This window comes from Neoarius graeffei, chromosome 2 (genome assembly GCF_027579695.1).
Source record: "Neoarius graeffei isolate fNeoGra1 chromosome 2, fNeoGra1.pri, whole genome shotgun sequence".
In the NCBI taxonomy this organism is placed as follows: Eukaryota; Metazoa; Chordata; class Actinopteri; order Siluriformes; family Ariidae; genus Neoarius; species Neoarius graeffei.
Window position 1 is genome coordinate 26,023,847 of NC_083570.1, and position 20,293 is coordinate 26,044,139.

Here is a 20,293-nt window from a genome sequence, read left to right on the forward strand (position 1 = left end):
TGTTTATACCCATTTGCTGCAACCATATACAATAACCTTCATGTGTGTTTTAAACTGCACCCTTAGGTACCAGCTTAATTGATCCCAACTAACCTTTTGTTCTTTCCTGTTTAATATCTGGCTTTAACTACATCTCCAGTGACCTGTTCTTCATAAGTGGGAAAACTTTGGCATGAGAATCTGTGTGCTGTTTCTAAATCCCTCTATGCTGTGCTTTTCTTGTTGTCTTTTACTTGCGGTGGTGATGCCAGAGGTCGGCAGGTACAAGCCACGAAGACTGCAGCCGGCACCAAGAAGCACGACCTTAGCAAGTGGAAGTACGCAGAGCTCCGAGACGCCATCAACACTTCCTGCGGTAAGACATCTATAACGGAGAAAGACAGTGGCCCATCTATCAGGTGTTTTAGTTGTTTATGTTAAGATGGACATTACTAGAGCGGCGGCGACAGTTATCGACACCTTGACAATCTTTTGGCCATTGCAAAAGTAGAAAAAACTTTTTCAATATGTAAATTGTGCATGAATAATTACTGAGACTTCCACTGGGGGGGACGAGTTGATTCCCGATTACTTAGCGTATCAGACCACATGAAACCGTTCCACAATTATCGACACCTTTGTCCACAGTTATCGACACCGTTCCACAATTATCGACATCCAGATGATTATTTATAAAAATAAATAAATAATTGGTATGTGGTATTAAGTTTAAAACAGCTTTTATGTAAAGTTTGTTTTACATAGACTTATTTAGTACAAAATATCTTTTATATAAATATATCGATGTTGGTGTTTATGTAAACGAGGAAGTAATTCTAATATTTGTAAGTAAATGAACTGATGTTTAACCTGTGTCAAATTTTTTTTTGTTCCACTTTCTACCCACTTTTGAAGTATTTTCGTAGATCACATTTTGTTAATCATTCGTTGTTTGTAATAATTTCTAGTTTTGTAGTTTATCAATAAATGTCAACGGGCAATTGACATTGTAACCACATGGAAATCCAGGTCAAAGGTCGCATGTCATTTCTCGAACCAGAGCTTTATATTTTTACATCTAAAAATATAAAATGTCTACTGATATTGTAATATGTGGTAGATATTTACAACAAACTGAAAAAAAATCTGAATGGAATAGAAAAATCAGAATATTTCAAGCATGTAATTTTTTTTTATATGCTAGGAATTTCATTCTGGTCTAATTCTATTTATTGCAATAGGATTCCAAATACTCTATAAACATTCCATTCTGTTATGAATCAGAAAAAAAAGATTAAAAAAATAAAAGTGCTGTGATTTTATAAAGTACTTCATCTACTTCAAAAATGTTACACAAAGATCGATCCATAACAGTTGTAAATATCAATTCCACAGGGTGTTGATAATGGTGGACACCGGTGAAAGTGATCACTATTATTGACACCTCACATGACTTCTCAAACACATGTTTGGATACAAAATGGCGACTGTCAAATGAAAGAGTAAGAAACAAAGTAGGTTTCTACAAGGAGATCATGAAATATCGGAGAATTTGATAAGTAAAAACACGTCCATGATCTTTCCACCATGCTTACCTGCGATGATAACGTCTGGGTTTTTCTCATCTTGCTGATCATGCGAAAAAAATTCCATCTCAGGCAACGAGCTGTCATCAGACGACAGGGTGAGGGGGATCTTCCGGTTGATTGATTGATTAACCAATAATAACTGTTGTAACTGAAACTCCAAGCGGCACAGTGGTGTAGTGGTTAGCGCTGTTGCCTCACAGCAAGAAGGTCTGGGTTCGAGCCCCGTGGCCAACGAGGGCCTTTCTGTGCGGCGTTTGCATGTTCTCCCCGTGTCCGCGTGGGTTTCCTCCAGGTGCTCCGGTTTCCCCCACAGTCCAAAGACATGCAGGTTAGGTTAACTGGTGACTCTAAATTGACCGTAGGTGTGAATGAGTGTGAATGGTTGTCTGTGCGTCAGCCCTGTGATGACCTGGCGACTTGTCCAGGGTGTACCCTGCCTTTCGCCCGTAGTCAGCTGGGATAGGCTCCAGCTTGCCTGCGACCCTGTAGAACAGGATAAAGCGGCTAGAGATAATGAGATGAGATAACTGAAACTCCACCTTTTGTAAATTTATTTATTTGTTTGTTTGTTTGTAGATCTGAAAAGGTGTCTAATTATGGACTGTCGATAATTGTAGCTGCTGCTCTAGCAACTTTTTGTCCAAAGTATCTCGAGATAATATTTTCTGAGAGGGCAGAGTAGATTGATAAATATGACCATAAATGTGTGATGCGCCTAGAAAAACCAGATATGGTAACTCAATACATGGCACTTAATGAACATAACCAGGATGTATCACACAATTAAATGATTACAAATCAGAATATCACTTGCATGAAATTGATCAATCTCACTAGAGATTTCCTAGAGTAGGTTTCCTCTGCTGAAATGTGCTCTGCCATTTCCAGTAAAAGGCAATACAACTAATAGACAGGTTTTTTTGTTGTTTTTTTTTTTTTTGTTTGTTTGTTTTTTAATTGATTTTAATGGTTTGTTAGTCATAGCTGTATTTGCAGTTGTGTGTTCCAGATTTATAGGGAAAGGAGTATATGGATTAGGACAGAGCCTAAGAAGCTTCCATGTTCTTTACTCATTGTTTTCTGACCTTCATAACTATCAAGCAGTGATGCTGTTCGTAGTCCATAGCACCAAGGGAAGAAGGGATGGATTAGCAAAAGAGGGCATCAGTATTCTGCCGGAGTTGAAATTGATCACCAGGCACAATACTAGTGCAGATTTTCTAGAGGGACTGCACATCCTTTCAATCATTTTTCACCTCACACATTCCCTGTTGTGTTTAAAAAAAAAAAAAAAAGAGCGAGCTCTTGTGTTAAGAGCCAAGCCAATGCTGCAGGGAACTGACCCAATTTTGGGGACACTCGATTTATATCCTGATCCTCACTTCTCCTCACTATTCTCTCATCTCCTCCTTCTTCAAGATATTGAGCTGTTAGCTGCATGCCGAGAGGAGTTTCACCGCAGGCTGAAGGTCTACCATGCTTGGAAATCGAAGAACAAGAAACGGAACACTGAGTCTGAGCAGAGGACTCCCAAATCGGTCACAGACTACGGTAAGAGCTAGCTCCTCACATTCAATATGCTCACGCGACACACTACACAAAATAGCTACAAAGGTCACAATCATTATGGTTGATGAGGATTACATGGGTTGGAAGTTGAAGCAAATCAAATGTTAGCTATTGTAAGTGGTAGGGGTTTTTACTAGTCGACCATTAAAGGAGAACTGAAGGCAATTTTTTTTTTATCATGAAAATTCTATTGATCTCATTTTATTAAATATAGGACTGCATTTTGATAGCTATTTTGTTACTGCTATAGCAAGTTGAGTGTTTGAAATATGCTATGTAATATCAGTCTGTATGTCAAAGCAATTGCCGTAAACGAGATTCGTTGAGACCTGTGTGAGACATCGTAGGACAGAAGTAAAACGTACAGCGGAAATTAAAGTGACCAACATCTGCCAACGTTGTCAAGACGCACGCGCCATCTTTCAAATGCTGATGTAATCAAGCTGAAAATTTTGTTTTGTTAGCAATCAGGAAAGTTTGAAAAAAGTAGGCAGTAATAGTCATTTAAACTCGTTTTGGTGCAATATTTAGTTTGGAAAACAGTTTTCAAAATGGTGGTGCTGACACTTCACATTTCGAAGTCTTGCACAAGTCTCGTGAAGATTGCGTAGATAAGCGACGCCTGCCGTGGACCAAACGAACTAAATTCAACATGGCTAAAAACCAAACAGGCCGATAAGTATAATATTGCAATTAGTTGCCAATACAAGTCACGATATAAGGTTACTAAAACCAAAAACGTAATTGAATAACACGTTAATTAAGAAATAAAGCGAGTTTAAAAATGACTTCAGTTCTCCTTTAATAAAAGAAAAAAAAAAAAGAGTTGAGTTCATAGTTAAAACAAACTGATTCAGGATGTCACTAGGCTGCTTTTTTTTTTTTTTTTTTTTAAATTGCTGGTTTTATTGCCCACTGGCTGAAAGGCCCGAAGGGGGATTATGTCATGGTGATGTCCGTCCATCCCAGGAAGGGTACTCACCTTCTGAAATCAACTCCTCTCACAATTTTTGGAGGAATTTCATGAAACTTGGCAGGATTCTTTGTTACATGCTGGTAATGCGCATATTCCAATTTCGTTCAATTCGGTCACATTTTACCAGAGTTATGGCCTAGTTGTCAGCGGGGAATATTGTGCTCTCAGAGCACTCTTGTTGTTTTATTAGTACATATCAGCTTTAATAGCCATACACAAGTTACAAATTGCATTTCAAGCTTTTAATTGTAAAACCATTAGACACTTAAACATGGACATCACAATTGGAATCTTGTTGGACTCAACAAACACACCAGAGGATCCAGTGATTCAGTCTCATACAGGAGTTAGATATGAAGCTTGCGGGAGAAAGTAAAACTTCCTTCATTAACCGCATTGATTTCACAGTGCTTGCATGGTAACTGGTCAGGTTCACTGTAGTTTAAATAGCCTGTGTGATTTGGAAATATTCATTACAAGTTTGTCAGAAAAATATCAGCAGTAGGGAACACAAAAATAACTAGAGGAGTGGGTGGGACTGGTCAGAGATCCTTTGAGAAGAGTTATTTATTTATTTATTTATTTATTTATTTATTTATTTATTAAAAATAGCTGTTCAGTTAACTATTTAAAAAAAAATATTCCCAGTCTTGAACATGGTTCATTTTGATTGTAGAATTGATTTCATCCATTTCCAAATTAACAAAGTGTCTGTTTCATGATTAGTTGACAGTGTCCCATAGGTGGATAGTAGGAAGTAAATATTACAAGCTAAAGGTCTAAATTAGCATTCTTGGGTCAACACGCAAACATTTGATGCTGGAAACCTGGAACAAGATTCAGAAATCAAGGAATAGCATCCTCCTGGTATCTCAAAAGGCAGCATTATTCACAATTTTGCTTTGGCTAGTCGGATGCATCACAGTTAATTGTTTTCCATTTGCGATTCGTTCCTGTCCTCGATAGAACAGTTTGGCTTTGCTGAGGAAAATTCATCATGCCGTGTGTGGGTATGTGTACATACAGAATGTGTGGATGTGTGTATGCATGTGTCACCCTGTAATTACACACTCCTTTCATCTGCCAGTTTCTAAAATTAAGCGAGACCATCTGTCAACATCACAGATAGTTCTCTTTATGTGCCCAAAAACCCTATCTGGCAAATCTACATAAACACACAAACAGCCCATTCCTAATATAATGCAGTTTTAATATTATTGTAGAATTCCTCTCTGTGTACCTGAGGTCATCATTTAAAGTAATAAAATTAGGATTTAGTCTTTTTCCTGTCAGTGCTTTTATTATTGTGATCACATGGAGGTTAAAACCTTCTGATCGCACCCCTCATATGTGGGGTAAACAATAAAACATGCAGTTATAGGAAAATAATCAACGATATGTGCTTCCTATAACAGCATGTCCTGAAGTGTTTTATTCCTCTTATACCATTTATAGCAGCTACAATTATCAACACCTTAACGATCTTTTGGCTGTTGCAAAAGTAGAAAAAAATTTCAATATGTAAATTGTGCATTAATAATTACTCAAACTTCCACTGGAAAAAAATGACTTGATTCCTGATTACTTAGCGCATCAGATCACGTGACACCATTCCATAATTATTGACACCTTTGTCCACAGTTATCAACACCACTCCACAATTATCGACACCCAGATGATTATTTATGAAAAAAAAATTTGTGGCGGTATCTGGTATTAAGTTAACAAAACAGTTTTTATTTAAAATTTGCTGTACATAGACTTATTTAATACAAAATATATTTTATATAAATATATCGATGTCGGTGCTTACGTAAATGAGGAAGTAATTCTAATGCTTGTAAATAAATGAAATGATAATGTTTAACCTGTGTGAGAAAATCTTTTTGTTCCACTTTCTAAGTACTTTTGTAGATCACATTTTGTTAATCATTCGTTGTTGTTTGTATTCATTTCTAGTTTCTTAGTTTACCAATAAATGTCAACAGGCCATTGACATTGTAACCACATGGAAAGGTTGATTATTTTAGTTTTTTTTTTTTTGTAATTGGGATTGTAATTTACATCTAAAAATATAAAATGTCTACTGATATTGTAACGTGGTAGATATTTACAATAAACTGAAAAAAAATTCTGAATGGAATAGAAAAGTCTGAATATTTCAAGCATGGGTTTTTTTGTTTGTTTGGGTTTTTTTTAATTATATGCTAGGAATTTTATTCTGGTCTAATTCTATTTATTGCAATAGGATTCCAAATATTCTATAAACATTCCATTCGGTTATGAATCAGAAAAAAATTGTCAATCACAGCGCTTTTTATTTTTTAAAAGTACTTCATCTACTTCAACAATGTTGCACAAAGATTGATTCATAAGGGTTGTAAATGTCACTTAATTCCACAGGGTGTTGTTAATGGTGGACACTGGTGAAAGTGATCACTATTATCGACACCTCACGTGACTTCTCAAATGCACGTTTAGATACAAAATGGCGACTGTCAAATGAAAGAGTAAGAAACAAAGTAGGTTTTGACAAGGAGATCATGAAATATCGGTGAATTTGATAAGTAAAAACGTGTCCATGATCTTTCCATCATGCTTACCTGCGATGATGTCTGGGTTTTTCTCAAATTGCTGATCGTGCTAAGAAAAAAAAAATTCCATCACAGATAATGAGCTGTGTCATCAGACAAGATCAAAGGGTAAGGGGGGGTCTTCCAGTTGATTTAATTAACCAATAATAACTGTTGGAACTGAAAATCACCTTTGTAAAATTGTTTTTAATTGGCAAATCTGAAAAGGTATCAAGAATTAATTGTGGACTGTCAATAATTAATTGTAGCTGCCACTCTATTAGATTTTTTTTTTTAATGTATTACGTCATCTCTTTTTAGTTATGTTTAATGTTGTGGATAGTCTGTGATCTTATTATAAACAGTAATAAACAACTACTCTCTTGCCAGCCTCTTTTTCTCCTCGATCTTGAAATCAGTAACAAAAATGCAACTTGTCGTGTTACTCATCATATGAACATGCAATCTCCTCGGTCCTGAAGACATTTCTGTACTAGAAAGCTTACCTCTATCTGTTACAAAGCACTCACATTGGAGACTCCTTCCAAAACGATAAGTAAATGTCTCCTCATAGAAAGCGTCACCATATCAACAATTATATTCATTTGATGTGGAGCGTTTTGGAAAGACTGAATATAAAGGAACCTATGATTTGCCTTGTAAATGGAATGGTTGTCAGAGCTGCTGTTATAGAAAATTAATCAACACTTTCCAGCCAATTAGATTTGAGAAATCAACGGATCTCTGCTATAATTATATTCATTAATTCAAATTATATTCATACATTAAAAAAACTACTTAAAAAGCTTTATGCCATTTTTGGCAAGACTCTCAATAGTTTCTGTATTTCATAGCAATTTTTCAGTGCATTGCCTTTATATGGCGAAACCCAGCTCTCATTACTTTCACACACGGAATTTTTTGTTTTTTTCCCCCCTCCTTTGCAGTGATCATGATCACCCCTAGTTATCAGTTCTGCTTCAAAAATACAGTCCAACTCTTCAATAGTTGACAAGTTTTACTCAAACAATATACTGTATATATCTCATCTCATTACCTCTAGCCGCTTTATCCTGTTCTACAGGGTCGCAGGCAAGCTGGAGCCTATCCCAGCTGACTACGGACGAAAGGCGGGGTACACCCTGGACAAGTCGCCAGGTCATCACAGGGCTGACACATAGACACAGACAACCATTCACACTTACATTCACACCTACGGTCAATTTAGAGTCACCAGTTAACCTAATCTGCATGTCTTTGGACTGTGGGGGAAAACGGAGCACCCGGGGGAAACCCACGGGGAGAACATGCAAACTCCACACAGAAAGTACTGTATATATCTCAATAATAAATAATTTAAACCCCAAAACAAATCAGGTTAAAGAACATCATGTGACATTTGAAATACACTCTCCCGCACTCACCGGCCACTTTAATCAGAACTTGTTCTTGATTCCTGTTCTTGGCTGGCAGGAGTGGAACCCAGTGTGGTCTTCTGCTTTTGCATGCGGAGATGCTTTTCTGCTCACCACGGTTGTAAAGAGTTGCTATGAGTCGCTATATCCTTCCTGGCAGCTCAAACCAATCTGGCCATTTTCCTCTGACCTCTGTTATCAACAAGGTGTTTCTTTCCACCCGTAGAACACAATGTTTTTGGCATCATTCTGTGTAAAGTCCAAAGACTGTTGTGTGTGAAAACCCCAGGAGATTAGCAGTTTCTGAAATGCTCAAACCAGTCCATCTGGCTCAATTGCCACAGTGAAAGTCACAGACATGACAATTTTTTTCCATTCTGATGTTTGAAGTGAACATTAACTGAAGCTCTTAATTTGTATATCTACGTGATTTTATGCATTGTGCTGCTGTCAAGGGATTGGCTAATTAGAGAACTGCATAAAACAAGCAGGGGTGTGTGGTGTTCCTAATAAAGTGGCCAGTGAGAGTATATGTGAAGATCTCGTTCTCACCTTTTTTCTTTTCCATTGTGACAATATGCCATACTGTGTATATTTCAATCAAATGGCAGATGTTCGCCAAACGATTGAACGTAATTACCTTATCTTAATGACTAGTACATAATATTGATGTCATTATCACTGTTAATGTTGTAGGTCTTTTGTGTGTTAATCATTTTTGCCTTTAATCAGTAAGAGGAAATATTGCTTGAGTTATTAGCGAGCAGTGACAGTCTTGTTTGAGCAATCTCATTTGGCAAATTTGCATTAGATCCTAATAGCTGATGAAATTTAAAAAAAAAAAAAACAGCTCTTATGAGTGGACTGGGTTTACAAGCCTCTAGCTGTGCTTCTGTGCTGGGAGTCGCCATGGTGATGAGGAGGATGCAAAGACTACCTGGCTATTTACAGAGCTGTTTTGTTTATGCACGCTCAGCACACAATGATGCCACTTTTATGGTTATGATCACAGCCCCATTTTTTTTGATGAAAGAAAGGAGGACGCATAACTGGGGATGGGCCTATGGGCTATAATACAGTATGTACCAGAGGGAAGAGGTGCATCCTGCATACCACACATCGATATTTATTTTGTCTTTTTACATTTAAATACGTATGTGATTTCATTAGCAAGGTGTGGTATCCCTGATGTGGGTGGAATACTGAAGCATGGCAGGAGGGAGATGACGTTAACACACAGCTTTATTGTGAATCTTCTTTTCTACAGCTTTTAGGTGATTTATTTATTCATTCACACGCGTTTGCTCTGGTCAGGAGAGATCCTGTCTCGTTGCTCTCGCCCTCCTTTTCTACCTTCCATCCTCACTGCAAAATGCATGGACACAACGTTAATTGACAACAGGAGTACTGACTTTGCCACTCACCTTTCCTGACCCCGCCCTCCATTCACAAACCGACGCTTGGCCACGTCCCTGCTGCCACACAAGGGTGTATTTTCAAATTTTAAATTTTTTGACAGAAAGCACTCGGAGGTGTTTATTACTTCTACTGGTTTGTCAGAAGTGCTTCTGAGAAACATCTGAAATGTTCATGGTATGAAAGGTGATGGATTAATGAAGAAAGGAGGTTGGATTGTAAACAAACAAACCCTGGTGCTTCAGCTGATTTGATTCTATTTATTTATTTTTTTAAATCTGGTCTCGTTGGGTGAAGACAATGATGGTATGGGATTGTACGATGGGAAGTAATGAGACGTTGATGTGAGAGCACGTTTGGATTCAGTCTTTGCCACATAGTGCAGTTTTACATAAAGCAGAACTCTTGAATGCGTGTCTCTTTTCAGTCAGAAGACTACTTTCCAACGAAAATTCCGACTGCCCAGTCTGTATTATTGAATGTATTAATGAGGTGAGTGGTTGATGATGAGCACTGCATTGTTTTGATAAACTGGTCTCCTAACGAAATTGACACAGTTTCTGGGTTTGGGGGAACCCACCTGTCCTGCCGGAACGTCTGTGGAGGACATTGGAGATATCTACCTATTCGGAACCATGATTACCAGACTTTTGCTGATTGGATTAGGCATTGCCCTGGTATATCGAGGAAATCAAACAACGGTGACAGCTGTTCAAAGCCCCACAAAGCTGCCCGATATGATTGAGCGGTGGGCAAAGCTGTCGGCACTCAGACTGTGGCAGAACTTGAACCACAACATGGTTGTCATCTTGGAGACACTTTTGGCTTTGCAAGGAATAAGTATTTAGGAGACCAAATGGAATTGAATTGAACAGAAATGGACAGATATGGATGAGTGGTGTGGACGTGTAAAGACTGCGTCTGTTCGAAAGACCAAACAATCTCTATCTTATCGACATTCGGCTCCCTGAACAGCACCGGCCTCGATCAAGGCCGTTGCTGGGGAAACATTTCCCCCAGAAGGTCACTGCTGGGAGACACTCTCGCATTCTTCACATTCCTTCCCCAATTTTCCGCGGTCGCCGTTTTTCACCCCCAGTGTGACAAGCGGGTGCGTGACCAGCGCCGCTTGCATGGCTGCAGGAGCGGATGGCTGCTTGCTTGCGCTGGGTTACCTCTACCTCCTCCCCTCCTACCCCCTTACCCCTCCCCCCCCCCCCCCCCCAAGTCCCATGTTTTAAAGTGTACTTGTGTTATTGTGTGCTTGTGCGGAGGTTTTTAAATGCTCCCACACTGTACTCCTGATAGGAGCATAGTGGGGGGTGTTCTTTTTTTTTTCCTCATCTTTCCTCATGTTACTACTGTGTTTCTTTTTCTTTTATCCCTGTCTTCCTGTCCTGTTCCCCCTCTGTAAGGACAGGTTGATGGTCAATTTCACTGGTAACAGTGACAATAAAGGGTTCATTGTTTTATTTTCTACATTCAACCATCAGTTTAAAAAATGTTAAGTAAATAAAACATTGTTTACCTTGTCTCTGTAACTAAGAAAATAGTTTCCTGCTTTATAGGCAAATCCCTGAGCTTGAATGCTGTAATTGTTAATTTGGTTGGAAGGATGCTGTTGTTCAATCTCATCAGTCTCCCATTGGTAGATCTTTCCCATTGGTACATGTCTACCAATCGTAGACATTTGTGCACTTTCTTCTCTGTGTGTTTGGCTGCTCTGAGCAGCAATTCAGTTTAGCCTGTGCTAACCCTCACCCTGTGATCACCACCGTGCACCCTTTTTTAAATAATATATTTGTGAATAATTAAGTATCAACTGCATAACATTTTCTAGTCAAAATGTTACAGCTGAAGAATCAAGGTGACTCCAGCCATGTTGTGACCTCTTTGTGTCTTCATACTAGATACACATTCAATCTCAAATGCTACATGTTGGTCTACGACAGCGTATTAGAAGCTGAGGCAGGGGATTTTGATAGGAAATAAACCTCAGAATTTCTAAGATTAAAGTTGTATATTTATGAGAAAAAAAAAAATTGATGTTGAGCCAACCTTGCACAGTGATGCAATCTGATTCTTTGAGAAAAAAAATTACACTTTTCTCCCCCAAGGTTTTTTATTATTTTTTTTTTCCTCATAAATTTTGATTTCTTAGTCTTGGAATTTCTGAGGGTTTTTTTTCCCCTCTTCATAAACTTAAATCCCACGATTCAGAAGGCAGAAGTTTACGGGTGAGGGACCTCAAAATTGCTGAGATTGAAGTCATATGCTTACAAGAAAAAAAAAAAACCTTGGACGTTCTCCGAGATGACTTTATAATCTCGGAAAACATCCAAGGTTTTTTTTTTTTTCTTCCTCCTAAGTGTCTGACTTTAATCAGCAATTTTTAGTTTTTTTTTTTTTTTTTTTATTCTCTCAGAATATTATCCATCACCTCAGCTCTGTTTTTTTTGTTTTTGTGTGTGTTTGATTTATTGTTTTTACCTACAGTGGCCCTAATCTGCTGTTATACTGGTCAGTGTCTCTCATGCTGTTGTTGTCACACTTTGTACAAAACACACACAAGGTGATGAGATGAAAATTCATAACGTGTACCTCTTTTGTTTATAGGTTGTGTACGCCATCTGATAAATGTGTGTAAGTGACCATTGATGGTAATATAACAATTCTAACAGCTGGGCTGCCCTCAATAATCGCACTGAACCATGTTGTACCCTTGATTTACAACCACTGCTTTCCCCTGGCTTCTTGCTAAAATGAAATGCAAAAGCAAAGAGTTTTAAAAAGCTTGTTTTAAAGCTCCAAGTAGAAAGGTGGTTATGCAAGTGGCCATGCAAAGTGACCTGATCATAAGCACACTAGCACTGAGTACATTGGAAAACCCAAACCATAGGATTTTAAATTAAAAGCTTCTGGTCATGGAGACATTTATGTTTATGAAGAAGGCTAGACAGTTTGAGAAGTACTAGGTTGCGCCAAAAGTATTGTCTTGATCTGGGGATTATGTCTGGAGCTATTACCGGTTCTATCGATCCCATCAGAAATATGGGAAATGGGTTTACAAACTTGAATAAGGCAGGCAAGTTATTTAGCACACTCACCAAGGCATGAATAGATGGCCAAACCCAACTAAAGTGCAAGGAATGGTAGCTTACAAAAGGGGTGTTTGGGTAGATCAAGGATCTTAACTTCCTAAAAAGCTTTCATGAAACTCAACAATCTCTTGGAGGATTCCTTATAGAATGTTTTAAAGATTCCTCCAGTGGGACAAGTGAAGAAATGGTAATTAAGTATTACTGAAAGTGATTAGTATCTCTTCCTTCATTCTTGTATAAACTCTGGTAGATTCTCGGTAAGAAAAGAAAGAAAGCACAACTTTATTCATCACACACTTGTGAAATTCTTCTCTGCATTTAACCCATCTGAAGCAGTGAACACGTACATACATGCGCGCACACACGTGAGCACACGCACATACCCAGAGCAGTGGGCAGCCATGCTAACAGCACCCGGGGAGCAGGGTGCTGTTAGGTGCCTCGCTCAAGGGCAAGGCCGTCCCATATTAACCTAGTAGAAGTAGCTATCCGTGCTGATGCATATACATGTAGTATTTTTAAGTTTTAGTGGTTTGTCATCTAAGTAATTTCTAGTACGAACCAATTTAGGGTTAAGGCATGCCAGGCAGTAGTGATCTCTGTTTCTGTAGCCCTTCAGCCTCTTGCCTATTACATAGCTAGGGTTACAGTGGGGGGCTGGTCCTCTGGTAACTGTGAGAATTTGACGCCCTACTCACATCTGTATTGTGGTGTCCCTCGCCAGATGGTAGGTACCATTTTTATGATGGTCTTTTGTTATGACCCGACCACGAGTAGAACTCAAGATCTCCCGCTCAAGAGGTGGACACACTAACCAGAAGGTCAACTTACCAGTGGTCAGTCAGTAGGGGATGGAAATTTTCTGGACCCCTTGGCTGGAGGGAGAAAAAACAAAGCAAAAAAAAAAAAAGACTTGCTGAGTACATATTTATATAATTGAACTAGAATCCAACTATTCAAATGTTAGGCATATACAGTATACTATGTGTACAATAATATTTTGGCTGCTTGTTGGAGTTGGAAAGGATTTTTAATGGTGTTCCACTCATGGAACACATTTTTATGAAAAATGCTATTAGGTTTAAACATTATTTAATTTGTTTTTAACTTGCTGAGGTTTGGATTCAATTCAAGGGACCAGTTAAATTGGTTTGATAATGGTGGGCTGTAACAATTTAAAAAAAAAAAAACCCTGAGGATACCCTGGTTTGTATTAGGGATCCCTGGAGCTCTCTAGACTCTAGTTTGAGAACCAAGGCACTAAGCAAAATAATGTACAAGCCCACAAAATATGACAAGGTCCAGCTGATGTGGATTGTGTTTGAAGATGTGCACTAAAGTTGAAGCTGTTTCTGCTCTTTTCTGAACTATTTTTATGAATATGCTGACATGGCATTTTTATCTATCTTGTACAGTGAACGAACGTGTAGTGCTTGTGGAGCTCAGTCCATACAGAAGTGACTAACTCAGCACTTTCAACCATTTTGTTGGAAATAAACCCTAACTGATTTTATTATTGACTAAAATCAAATCAGTAATGGAGTGATGCTTGACACTTCAGTGCTGAGAGAAAGTAGAAACTGGGTCCACACTGTTTCTGTACACACAATAATGCCATATTGTGTTACTCCAAATGAGAAAGCAGTGGTAGCATCCAATAGCATCATTTGAATTCTGTAATAAAAACCAAACCTGTAGTAATCATTGATTTCCATGGTAGATTTGATAAAACTTGCAGTGTAACTGCTAAGATCACTAACAACTCGATTCTAAATTATGTAGCCTATCATTGACCCTGATTAAAGCAGCACAAAAATGAACAGCTCCAATTGTATGTACTAAATGTCACAAAAGAATTCTCCAATTTTAACAGTTTTAACATCTCCAGTACATACTAATAGTATAATGCCTTAGATACTGAACTTGGAACCCTTGTAGTTCAAACACCTAAATTCCTATAACACATCATGTCTCTGTTCCTGCAGCCCAGAACTATGTGGCTCCTCCAATCCCGGCCCGGCAACATGAGATCCTGATGAACCGCCAGCAACGCTACTTCCGCATTCCCTTTGTCCGCCCTGGCGATCAGTACAAAGACCCACAGAATAAGAAGAAGGGATGGTGGTATGCACACTTCGATGGGTCGTGGATTGCCAGACAGATGGAGCTCCACCCGGATAAGCATCCCATTCTTCTAGTAGCCGGTGAGTGCAGCTTGTTTAAAAGGTTTTGACATTTTTTTAATTCAATGATTCTCAAAACCAGGACGGTTTTATTTATACTCAAGGAGGAAATCATTGTTGGATTTTGGTATCCTTGGAACTTGGGGCCAAATCACAAATCATTATTAGCATACTTTGAAAAATTAATGGCTACAATTATCTGTTCAAGGGCCCAACTCTGGTCATTATTTGAAGCTGTGCTTGTTGTCGTGGGTTTTTTTTTTTTGCAAGTTTTTAGCTCAACATTTCAATAAAAGGTCATTTAAGATTTTAATGGAACAGGTATGAAAGGAGTTGACTACTTCCATATGCAAGGAAACACAGAAGTGTTTCCTTGCATATATCTATATTCAATAGATTTTTAGGGGGTTAGCACCATTTGTTTTACACAACATGCCTACAGCTTTAAAGATGCAAATTGTTGTTTTATTGTGACACAAACAATAAGATGAAAAAAACTGAAATCCGGAGTGTGCATGGGTATTCACCCCACCCCACCCCCACCCCAAAAGTCAGTACTTTGTAGAGCCACCTCTACGTACCACCATTGTAGAGCTGCAATTACAGCTGCAAGTCTCTTGGGGTATGTCTCTATTAGCTTAGCACATCTAGCCACTGGGATTTTTGCCCATTCCTCAAGGCAAAACTGCTCCAATTCCTTCAAGTTAGATGGGTTGTGTTGGTGTACAGCAATCTTCAAGTTATACCACAGATTCTCAATTGAATTGATGTCTGGCTTTGACTAGGCCATTCCAAGACATTTAAATGTTTCCCTTTAAACCACTCCAGTGTTAGCCTGGGCCCGCCCATCCTAAGTGTGACACAACACGGGGGGCTGTTGCGAATTTAGTCTGGCAAGGCAAGCTATCTCCAGCTCTTCCAAGCTCCCGAAAAATCGGGAGCCAATCAACTTTGAGCATCTCCAACGGCCCTGGGTAGAGGCGTGTTCAAGGCAGTGACGTAGTAGAACTGCGACCGGAAGCCATAGATTGTTTACAGAATCTATGCCGGAAGCGCTTCATTCACTAGAAACATTACGAACATGGAGCAGCTGCAAGCCTTTGACACACTGGTAGATGCTGTATTGAAAGCATTCAACGGGAAGTTCTCATTGAAAACGGAGCAAAGAGCAGCCTGTTACTCAAGCAGTTTCCGTCGTGTCACATGCGTCAGAGGAAAGAGTGATGTGATTGGTTTAAGCTTCGTCACAGCCTTTTCTGGCTTCGACCAGTAGCAAACTGAGGCATTTCAGGGAGGCGGGTCAACCACGCGCTTTGGGAAATGGTTGGGCTTAATATCTATGCCAGACCAATGCTCGCAGAGCTTTGAAGTTGCGTTAGCCAGACTACTCCAGTGTAGCTTTAGCAGTATGTTTAGGGTCATTGTCCTGCTGGAACGTGAGCGTTCGTCTCAGTCTCAGTGTGATGTTGCCACCACCATGCTTCACTTAACGAATGGTGTTCTCAGGGTTTGTGCCACACATGGCATTTCCCATGATGACCAAAAAGATAAATTTTAGTCTCATTTGACCAGAGAATCTTTTTCCATGTGTTTGGGGAGTCTGCCACATGCTGTTGGGCAAACTCCAAACACGATTTCTTAAGCAATGACTTGTTTTTCTGGCCACTCTTCCATAAAGCCCCACTTTGTGGAGTGTACGGTTTAAAGTGGTCCTATGGACAGATACTCCCATCTACACTGTGGATCTTTGCAGCTCCTGCAGTGTTATCTTTGGTGTCTTTGTTCGATTTCAGTTTAATACCCTCCTTGCCTGGTCTGTGAGTTTTGGTGGGTGGCCTTCCCTTGTCAGGTTTGTAGTGGTGCCATGTTCTTTCCATTTTTCTATAATGGATTTAATGGTGCTCTATGGGATATTCAAAGTTTGGGATATTTTTTTTTTTATAACCCAACCCTGATCTATGCTTCTCCACAACTTTGTCTCTGACCTGTTTGGAGTGATCCTTGGTTTTCATGTTGCTTGCTTAGTAGTGTAGCAGTCAGGGTCCTTCCAGAACAGGTTCACAGAAATCATGTGACAGATCATATGACACTGATTTGCACACAGGTGGATCTTAATAAGCTAATTGAGACTTATGAAGTGAATTGGTTGGACCAGCTCTTATTTAGGAGTTTCATACGAAAGGGGGTGAACACCTATGCACACTCCAGAGTTGTTTTTTCATCTTAACTATTGTTTGTCTCACAATAAAACAATTTGCACTTTTAAAGTATTAGGCATGTTCATCTCATCTCATTATCTCTAGCCGCTTTATCCTGTTCTACAGGGTCGCAGGCAAGCTGGAGCCTATCCCAGCTGACTACGGGCAAAAGGCGGGGTACACCCTGGGCAAGTCGCCAGGTCATCGCAGGGCTGACACATAGACACAGACAACCATTCACACTCACATTCACACCTACGGTCAATTTAGAGTCACCAGTTAACCTAACCTGTATGTCTTTGGACTGTGGGGGAAACCGGAGCACTCGGAGGAAACCCACGCGGACACGGGGAGAACATGCAAATCATTAGTTTTCTTGTGTTTCAGACATGTAAAAGTTTTTACCTTTACCTGACATGTTTCGATGGTGTAACTTCCGTCTTCATCAGAGGGTCATATGAGGGGTGACCCTCTGATGAAGATGGAAGTTACACCGTCGAAACATGTCAGGTAAAGGTAAAAACTTTTACATGTCTGAAACAAAAGAAAACTAATGATTTGATTTAAGAAGAAGACATAATGAATGTAATATATTTAGAGAACATGCAAACTCCGCACAGAAAGGCCCTCGCCGGCCACGGGGCTCGAACCCGGACCTTCTTGTTGTGAGGCGACAGTGCTAACCACTACACCACCGTGCCGCCCTAGTAGGCATGTTGTGTAAATCAAATGGTGCTAACCCTCCAAAAATCCATTTTAATTCTAGCTTGTAATGCGATAAAACAGGACAAACACCAAGAGGGATGAATACTTTTGCAAGACACTGTATATAGGAGTACCCTTACTTATTGCTTGTTAGCATAAACGTAACATAACTAGTGTTTAAAAGTAATTAAAAAGCCATTTTCACTCGACACCATTATTCTAATTCTTTGCAGCATGCAACTTTTAGTAGTTTAGAATTTCATTCTTAATTGTATGTTTTGTTTTGCTGCACGTTTTTTTTTTTAGGCAAGGATGATATGGAGATGTGCGAGCTGAATTTAGAGGAGACAGGTCTAACCCGTAAGCGTGGAGCGGAAATCCTTGCCAGGCAATTTGAGGAGATCTGGGAGCGCTGCGGAGGAATCCAGTATCTGAGAAACGCTATTGAGAGCCGACAGGCACGTCCCACCTACGCCACGGCAATGCTGCAGAGCATGCTCAAGTAGACAGACACACACTATCACACACTGTCAGGCAACCATTAAACCATGACTATGCTGCCGAAACTGCTCAAGTAGAGACACACACTATATCTGAACCATTAAAGATTAGATATCTTACTAGTTTGAAGGGAAGAATGGAGTTTCTCTTGTAGTCAGAATTTAGATAGTAATCCACTTTAGACTCACTTTTTCACCAATGAAGTTATTGTTGACATTGTGTCTTTTGCCCTTTTAATTTTACCCTATTTACTTATTTTTCTCCTTAAATTTGTCACATTGATTTACAGTGAATTTGGTGCATTATTATATTTGATTTTTTTTTCTTGCACATCTTTTTCTTCAGTAAATCTGTAACTGCAACTTTTGAGGCCTTAATAACCACAATTGCAAAATGCATCTCAGTGTACCATTTTGTATATTATGTGATGTATGAAATATTGATAAGCAAGTGTTAATAATTTCATCATCCCCATAGGGATATTCCAATTTTGTGCAACTGTATAGTTATCGCAACTTCTTTAGATTTAAATTAAGGTAGATTAAATGAAGAATTTCAGCGACTGAGGAAAACTATTTGCTCTTTAAATTAAACTTTGCACACAATTACAGTAACAGTTGTGATAATGATAACAATGGTCTTTTTATTGTTTGTTCATTATTTTCATGGTAACAATAGCATTTTGTCAGTTACTGTTTACACGAGTTAAAAAAAAAACTTGTTTGTAGTTCAGGTCTAAACTCTAAATGATGCACTATATTTTTCTGAGCGATTTTTCTAGGATTTCTTCACCTGTATTGTTAAGCTGTACCTGATGATCTTCCAGCTCCAACTGAATGTACAGAAATTTTTACACCATTTTACACAAAGCCCTTAAAGACATAAAATTGAGAACTAGAATGTGTTTCATTGAATAACTTGAATAGTTCCTGAATTTTCATTATGCTAGTCAAGAAGGATAACTGTTAGTAGTTTTTTTTTTCTCCAAAATTATAATGTGTCTAAATTGTACTTTTTTTGTTGTTAGCAAGTGAAGTGTAATGAAATTTATGCAATGCTTTAATTAACGAATACATATTTTGAAATGAGTGTGGAGTTGTGTTTGCTCTGGTTTTGGTTGGACCAAGTATACAGTACCAGTCAAAAGTTTGTACACCTACTTATTCATAGGTTTTTCTGTATTTTAACTATTTTTTACATTGTAGAACAATACTGAAGACATCAAAACTATGAAATAAAATATGGAATTATGTGGTTAAAAAAAATCATATTTTAGATTCTTCAGCGTGGATGAGTTTCCTGCCTTCTTAATGAGTTTGAGATCAAATAGTAAATAAAAATACAGTAAATACCCCTATTCCACAACTGCAGTAATCCATATGTCAAGAACCGCTCAACTATGTAAAGAGAAACGACATCCATCATGACTTTAAGACATGACACATCTTTTAATTAGAATTAGAAAGTGTGTCCAAGCTTTTGACTGATACTGTACATATTCTAGCAAATAACTAATGGGTCTCATGAGGGGATACAACTTTTGTACAACTTTTGAACGTCAGCTGCTGTGTGCATGACCTCACAAACTGGAATAAATAAACTTGTCCATATTCTCATCTTGTTACAGTCCATTATATAATTGTATAACACACATTCATACTAAAGCACTGGTGGATTCTCAAGTCTGTTTGATGAGAAGGTAGTTATTGAGAATCATTAATGGTGTTTTCCATCACCGATAAGTCTTCAGGACAGAGGAGTTTGTAGTTTCTTAGTAACACAACCAAGTTGCTTTTTTTTTTTTTTTGCATATTGGTTTCAAGAGTAAGAAAAAAGAGAGAGGCTGGAGAGGAAATGAGTGTATAACATTTGACTGTAATAATACAGACAAAAAAGTACGACATGTCTTGCCTTAATTAATTAAAAAATATATCCTGTTGGCAAATTATATATACATGTATACTATTCTACAAAGTTCACACATGCATCGTACAGTGCCTTGTAAAAGTATTCATCCCCCTTGGTGTTTGTCATGTTACAAGCTGGAATTAAAATGGATATTTGGGGGATAAGCACCATTTGATTTAG

At 38.6% G+C, this 20,293-nt stretch overlaps 1 protein-coding gene across 4 annotated transcripts in view; it reads left to right on the forward strand.

The window, feature by feature from the left end:
• The window catches only part of myo6a (myosin VIa), a 249,236-nt gene extending 229,418 nt beyond the window's left edge, over positions 1 to 19,818 (forward strand). For all 4 annotated transcript variants that reach the window (XM_060914027.1, XM_060914026.1, XM_060914029.1 and 1 more), the window contains 4 exons: positions 252 to 355; positions 2,988 to 3,119; positions 14,604 to 14,822; positions 18,011 to 19,818. In XM_060914027.1, coding sequence (XP_060770010.1) covers positions 252 to 355; positions 2,988 to 3,119; positions 14,604 to 14,822; positions 18,011 to 18,210 — 655 coding nt within the window. In that variant the 3' untranslated portion in view covers positions 18,211 to 19,818. The remainder of the gene's footprint in view (positions 1 to 251; positions 356 to 2,987; positions 3,120 to 14,603; positions 14,823 to 18,010) is intronic.
• The last annotated feature ends 475 nt before the right edge of the window (positions 19,819 to 20,293 follow it).